This window comes from Lupinus angustifolius, chromosome LG08 (assembly GCF_001865875.1).
Source record: "Lupinus angustifolius cultivar Tanjil chromosome LG08, LupAngTanjil_v1.0, whole genome shotgun sequence".
In the NCBI taxonomy this organism is placed as follows: Eukaryota; Viridiplantae; Streptophyta; class Magnoliopsida; order Fabales; family Fabaceae; genus Lupinus; species Lupinus angustifolius.
In genome coordinates this window covers 20,594,884-20,602,755 of record NC_032016.1, presented here as the reverse complement: position 1 = coordinate 20,602,755, position 7,872 = coordinate 20,594,884, and the positions used below count along the sequence as shown (strand labels likewise).

At 35.7% G+C, this 7,872-nt stretch overlaps 1 protein-coding gene across 1 annotated transcript; it reads left to right on the top strand.

Moving 5' to 3' along the window:
* On the top strand, positions 252 to 5,539 carry LOC109353397 (probable aminotransferase TAT2). Its single transcript, XM_019595652.1, has 7 exons — positions 252 to 622; positions 1,590 to 1,929; positions 2,388 to 2,606; positions 3,512 to 3,571; positions 4,316 to 4,471; positions 4,570 to 4,663; positions 5,247 to 5,539. Exons 1-7 carry the CDS (start codon positions 357 to 359, stop codon positions 5,372 to 5,374), a joined length of 1,263 nt encoding a protein of 420 aa, XP_019451197.1. The 5' UTR covers positions 252 to 356; the 3' UTR covers positions 5,375 to 5,539.

Sequence of the window (7,872 nt, the reverse complement as noted above, 5' to 3'; positions counted from 1 at the left end):
CAAAACTCCATATCCCTATATTTCAAACTAATCACATCCTATCAAATAACATAAAAATATTATTATTTTTATTTTAAAGTAAATGATACCTTTTTATTGGATTGAGACATAATCAAACAACACGTGATGAGATAGATGGTTCCCATAGGTAGGGAAAGAGAAAATATATTTTTAAAGGGGTAATATAGTATTTTCCATGAGTTATAAAGAAGGATTTGGTATGAATCTCAAAATCCTTTCTATGTAGACTGAACAAACCCACCATTTTATCTTTATATAAAGCATATTCATGCAATACAAGAGAAATTCCAAGGCCCATAAACTAAGCAGAGGTGTGGTGGTTATAGAGCAGAGCCATGGAAAATGGTGCTCTTGTGAGTGTGAAACATGAATCAAAAACAACTTCCACCATCACCATTAAGGGTATTCTCAGCCTTCTAATGGCAAGTGTTGATGAGCATAATGATACTAGCAAGAGAGTTATATCTCTGGGTATGGGTGACCCAACAATTTATACTTGTTTCCACACCACCACTGTTGCTGAAGAAGCTGTTGCTGATACACTTTACTCTCACAAGTTTAATGGTTATGCTCCCACTGCTGGTCTTCTTCAGGCCAGAAAGTAATGTTTCCTTCCTTCTCTGTTGCAAGTTTCATCTTTCTTCTCCTTGTTTTTATTGTTTTTGTTTTTGTTTCTGGGTTTCGATATGAGTTTTCTCTGGGTTACTATACTTTTAACTGTAACAAATTATGTCCAATATGACAGTGGATGCATCTTTCTATATTAATTTGGCATCATTTTACAATTTGTTAAGTGTTATAGTCCTGCATCCCTATGAGCTACTTTTTTTGTATGTCACTAGAGTCTATCTTTGCAATTGTCTACTTCATGCTCCATCATCCGGTTCTTGAAGTGTTTTTGAACTTTTGTATATATGCTTGGGTGAAGTACCCCTTTTCCTTTAGTCAATTTATTTGCTTGTTGCCATGACTTTTGGTTCTTCAATTTTGAAATTGTGCATCATTAGTGTATCCATCTATCTTAATTCACAAAATTGCTTATGTAACTAAGAGTGCCATTTGATATCAATTACATGTTGACTTTTAAAGACTATTAATAATATAATCTCGGTAATAATATAGGTTGGCAAATGTCTTAAAATATGATGGAGGAAGGAATGAACAATACTAAATTAGAGTAAAAGTCAGTAGAATAGAGGGACTAAGAATGAGAACCAAAACTGCAATTAAGCCAAAAGTTAAGTGCATAGCTTATATACCATATGTACCGCATATTGAATTTATTATATCGTATATCATGTATTGGATTTATTGTAAATAAGGTCTTATAAAATTAATATAAAAAGTAACGAAACCAAATGAAACACATACCTATAGCCATACCGCATAACTACGGTTAAGTGTTATAGTCCAACATGTGTTGAGTATACTTTGACAACATCTTCTGTTAGTACCTTTTGCTCCTGCAGTTGAATGAATTTTACATGCTTGAATTCTGTTTCATCTTCCAGTAATATCTTATATTCTAAATATAATGCAATCTAAAGTTACTTTCATATTGGTGACAGTGCAATTGCTGAATATCTGTCACATGACCTTCCTTACCAGTTATCATCTGATGATGTTTTTATTACTTGTGGATGCACACAAGCCATTGATGTGTCAATTGCAATGCTTGCTCACCCTGGTGCAAATATCTTGCTTCCAAGACCAGGCTTCCCAATCTATGAACTTAGTGCTGCATTTAGACATGTTGAAGTGAGACATTATGATCTGCTTCCAGAGAAAGGCTGGGAGGTTGATCTTGATGCTATTGAAGCTCTTGCAGATCAGAATACAGTTGCATTGGTTATTATAAACCCTGGCAATCCGTGTGGAAATGTATACAGTTACAATCATTTGGAGAAGGTTAGTTGTCTTCTGTATGGCCTCAAACCAAATACATGAGAGAAAAAATGCTTATAAAATTGACAGCATTTTTATTTGTATGGTTGCATTAGCTTATTCTCAGTGGAAATAGTTTTAGTAAAACGTTAAATCGATCTTCCAAAGATACAAATGTCACTTGGTTCTTTAAAGAGAAGTGTCCAAATAAATATCGAAGTTTAAAAACGCCATCACAGTCCTTCTAGGGACTTAATTGGTGAAATTTTAAATCTTTCATGACTTAATTTTACACTATGTGATGATATTTTAAACTTTCATAACATATTTAGTGTCACTTTGAAAGAAAAAGTTGGTCACCCATGAATTTGTGGAGGGCCTTTTACTCAAAAAATTGTTATCAAAACCGTAGTGTGAGAGCTTTTGAAAGAAAGAAAAAAGCTTTCCCCTGAATTACTTATCTGTATTATGTTATTCTTCAGATTGCAGAAATTGCAAGGAAACTTGGAACTATTGTGATTGCTGATGAGGTTTATAGTCACCTTGCATTTGGGGACAAACCTTTTGTGCCAATGGGAGTTTTTGGCTCTATTGTTCCTGTTCTCACTCTTGGGTCCTTGTCTAAGAGATGGATAGTTCCTGGATGGAGGCTTGGTTGGTTTGTCATAAATGATCCTTGTGGCACTTATAGAAAACCCAAGGTTTCTTCCCTCCCACTCTCTTTGTTCTGTTTAACCTGCATTATAATATATATTATTTTATATTTTGAAGGACCCAATTGGTATGTAGTATAAGACATGATAGTATAATCTTATTATATGGCCTGTTTTTATCATGAATTTGGCGTGACATATAGAATAATATTTTAAAGTCCACTCATTTTTATCCTATGATCCAGGATAAACTTATCAGGCTTCAAGTGGCTTCATAAGACTTGATAAACATTTTTTTCTTTATCAGGTTGGATAAAAATACAATTGATTACTATTATGACTGATCTGTGATTTGTGTTCTTTTATTCTAAACAAGGGAATCAACCTATTGTTGAGAGGGTGTAAACTGTAAAGTGTAGCATTTAAAGTTGTTAATTGGCAGTAAATGATTTCGTTCATATATAATTATCATGTTTACTGTTATATTTAGTATGTTTTAGGTAGTTTGTTATTACCATCGGTTCTCAATTTAACTTAAGGCCATCCTTCCTTGATTCTAGTATAACTTCCTCTATAAAAAAGAGGAAGGCTTGTATAGTGTATCAATGACTTTACCAAATATTTCAGTTTAGTATCAGAGCCAACTCAACCTCTCTCTGGTTAAGTGATGTTCTTTCGGTATCGGGTAAAAGGTAACCCATTACTTGGTTTACCAGACTTCTCTAGAAGGGGCATGTCATAGTCTCGAGAATGCTTTAAATACCTCCCGGCGTACTCCTGTGATTGCCCATTGGTTTTCAAACCTTAACAACTATTGGTACTTAAAAATGTAAACAATCCATAGTAGAGTAGTAGACTGAGTTCATGGTAATTCAGATTCTAAATGGTTCTTCATGGTATTGAGTCACTCACCTTTTTATGTAGATGTTATAAACCATATGTTCCTTATGCAGGTAGTTGAGCGCATTAAAAAGTATTTTGATCTTTTGGGAGGTCCAGCCACCTTCATCCAGGTTTTTTAATTCTCTCTGCATGCTTGTTTTCAAGTACAGAAATGGAAGCATGTGCTCTTTTCCTAATAATAATGCTTCTAATTGAAGCAACTCAATTTTACTTAACTTCTTTATACTGCCATCTTATAAGCAAAAACCACAAAAGCATGAAGAAAAATGTCGCTACAGCAGACTAGATTTATCTCTAAATCAGAAAAAAATATTTCAAAGTCATTTTTACTGACAAAGTAATCAATTATGCGCTGAGAATTCAATAGTCACTGTGACGTAATTAGCGCAACCACAATGGTTGTTCTTGTGCCATTTTTATACAAATAAGAATACCCTTGTTTTCGTCTATCATCGGGAGCATTCTTAACAATAACAACATTCTTGTTGCTTAGTGGAGCCACAAAGGAGGAGAAAGAATGGGTAGAAAATGGTATATTGTAGTAAATATAAAAATGTAAGGTAGATTGTAAGAACAAATGATGATTCTATGATCTAATAAAAAGTAGTTGATGTTCTATGAGCAATGTAGTGAATTATAAAATAATATATCAGAACTAAACAAGAAGGGAGAATTCGTGGTTGCTCTTAGTTTTCATATGCTGCTGTATGTTCTAAGTCAAATCCGAGATATTTGGTCATGATATATGATTGAATTTAACCAAAAATATAAATCCGTCATAATTTTCTCACATGACATGCATTCATCTGTTATTTATTTCTTCTATCTGATTGGTAGCACTTCTGGTCTTGTAGGCCGCTGTACCTCGCATAATTTCGCAGACTGAAGAGGTTTTCTTCCAGAAAACCATTGACAATTTGAAGCATACATTAGAAATATGTTGTAAAGAGATACAAGATATTCCATGCATTTTCTGCCCTTACAAACCAGAAGGTTCCATGGCTATGATGGTGAGGAACTTCGGATAAAACTCGGTTTTTTTTTTTCAGAACAGAATAACTTTCTCTATAATGTCACTTTTCCTTATATATTATTAAATGACATGCAGGTGAAACTAAATCTTTCACTTCTTGAAGATATTAGCGATGATATTGATTTTTGTTTCAAACTTGCAAAGGAGGAATCTGTTATCCTTCTTCCAGGTACCATTGTGCAAATCATGTTTCAATTTGGTTAAAGCATTTATATCTTCAATTCTGTCATGTGTAAACCACTTTTATAGGAACAACATAGACAATACTTGATTATGGAACCTTAAAATTCTAGCTTTAATTTCAGCAAGTACCACTTGTAATAGAAAGTTACGTACCCAGATTAACTATTATAGCTGGGATAAATGTAGGGATACTGAATTTTTTTAGCTTACATGAAAACTTATGTTGATATTTAGCTTACATTGGGTTATAGTGAGAATGTCTAGGACTGAATCTTCAAAATATGTGCAAATCTGTTGTACTGATATAGTTATAGGTGATTCACCTATTTTCTGCAGACTTATCACTTATACCAAGATGTGATTCTAAATGATGTGCATAAAATATTTTTATCCTTATCACAGATTTCAGTCCATTTAATACACATCTCATTGATTTTATTACACGAAAATATGCTGCATAACTAAAATAATTAAACCTTAGTTGATCAAATAAAACCAATTGACTTTGGCATGGTATCACAGATTTGCTGTTGAGTTTTCTAACAAGTAAAAATGACAATTCATTGCAGGAACTGCAGTAGGGCTAAAAGATTGGCTTCGGATTACTTTCGCGGCGGATTCATCGGCTGTTAGAGAGGGTATGGAAAGGATAAAATCTTTCTATCAAAGGCATGCCAGAAAAAGTTCAAAACAATAGTGAATCCACAAATAAAGACTAATAAAAATGTACTTGCCCATAGTTCTGTATCCTGCAAAAGAAGTCATTAGAATTACAGATTAATTTGTATTTCAATAAGAGATATAGCTTCATGAGAAATCTACAGAACTCTGCAACATCATCACAGAGGAAATTTTCTTCAAAGTGAGGCATTATCTTTATTCAAATATTAGCTAGAGCATGTTTAGAAAGGACTGATTCAGACCATTTGATAAATTGAAATCATAGCTTAGACATGTTCAGAAAGGAACATCATCTATATCAAAAGCATGTGGGACATTGGTTTTATATATATATATCTAACAATTCACGCTTATTATGAAAAGCTAGCTATCAAATATTGTTGGGAAAGTAAAAAGTATAGAGATAAGAGAATAACACAAGAGATTTGGTAACGAGGTTCGGCCAATTGTGCCACGTCCACGGGAGCGTTGAGCGGCTACCACTATATATTATTAGAGAATAAGGATTAGTGTTTTACTATTATTCTCGTTGATAAAATAAGTTTATATAACATCAATATATATTAAAGCCCTCTACCCCAACCCCTTTACATCAGCCCAAGCCCATAACTTGTATTGCTGTTATCTAGAGATATGAGTCATTGCATAACAATCTCCACCTTGGCGAATATCATCAATCTCCATCTTCAGCCATTGGTTGGGGGCGCTCCATAGTCCATCATCAGTGAATGTTCAACAAGCTCAGGCAATGCCTGAACTTGTCCACGGTAACCGGTTTGGTTAACATATCAGCTGCATTTTCTGAAGTGTGAACCTTCTGCAATAGTATCTGCCCACAAGCTACCAACTCTCTGATCTTATGAAATCTCACATCAATATGTTTGGTCCTAGCATGATACACCTAATTCTTTGCCAAGAAGATAACACTCTGACTGTCACAATGCAGCGGAACTCCACCTTGCTCAATGCCTAACTCATTTACTAGCCCCATAAGCCACAGGACTTCCTTAGAAGCTTCACCAGCTGCCATGTACTCTGCTTCAGTTGTGGACATAGCAACAACAGAATGAACTTATGATCTCCACATCATTGGTTACCCTGCAAGGGTGAAGACAAACCCTGTTGTGGACCTTCTATCATCCAAGTCTCCTGCATAGTCCGAATCAACATAACCAATAACTGAAGGCTTACTCTATTGGCTGCCAAACATGATACCGAGACCTATAGTCCCCTTCAAATATCTGAAAATCCATTTGACTGCTTCCCAATGTTGCTTCCCTGGTTTCGACATGTACTTGCATACTTGACTAACTGCTTGTGCCAAATCCGGTCTAGTACAAACCATAGCATACATCAAACAACCCACTACACTGGCATATGGAACCTTTGACATGTATTTCTTCTCTTCATCTACACTGATCTAGGGAAAGCTTGAAGTGATTTGCCAATGGAAGGCAGTGTTCACATCCATCTGTTCTAAGTGCATATCCCGGCTGGCTACCAAGGCAAGCACTGCCCTGATAGAAGTATGTCTCACCACTGGGGAGAAAATCTCATTGTAGTCGATCCCCTTCTGCTATGAATATCCTTTTGCTACAAGACGAGTCTTGAACTTTTCCCCTTCTTTTCTGATACTGCTGGCTTCCTCTTGTACACCCACTTGCACCCAACTGCATGCTTGTCTAGGGGCAATGGAACAAGCTCCCAAGTTTGGTTCTTCTGTAAAGACTACATTTCCTCCATCATGGCACCCATCCATTGTTCTTTCTCCTGACTGTTTAGCCTCTTGAAAGCTACATGGATCTCCTGAACTGATACGGAGAGCAACTGAAGTCATATCCTCAAAGCCATATCTCTCTGGATGTTTGATAGGACGTCTATCCCTGTCTCTAACAAGTAGATACTCTTGCACACCTGAACTCTCTGCTTGAGAATCATCATGTTCTTGACTTGAACTAGTGCATGGCTCCTTGCCTTTATTCACCTTAACCATTTCATTGCTCACTGGAATCATATTTGAACCCAAAGTCTCTCCATTTGACATGGGCACCTCTGTCAAAACTGACTGTTTCATCATGAAATCTTCATCAAACATTGCATCTCTACTCAACACCACCTTTCTGGAAACTGGATCCCAGAACTTGAACCTCTTCACACATTTGGTATATCCAATGAAGATACACCTCTTTGACTTAGGATCAAGTTTAGATCGTTCATCACTGGGTACATGTACATAAGCAGGACAACCAAATATGCATAACATATTATAATTGACTGAGTTACCTGTCCACACTTCTTCTGCAACTTTACCATCCAATGAAGCCCGTGGTGACCTATTGATGACATAACATGTCATACTAAGTGCCTCTGCCCAAAATCCTTTGGAAAGTCCAGCATTTAGTCTCATACATCTGGCCCTCTCTATAAGAGTTTTATTCATCCTCTCTGCAACACCATTCTGCTGAGGAGTCTTCTTCATTGAAAAGTGTCTCTGAATGCCATGTTCCTCACAGA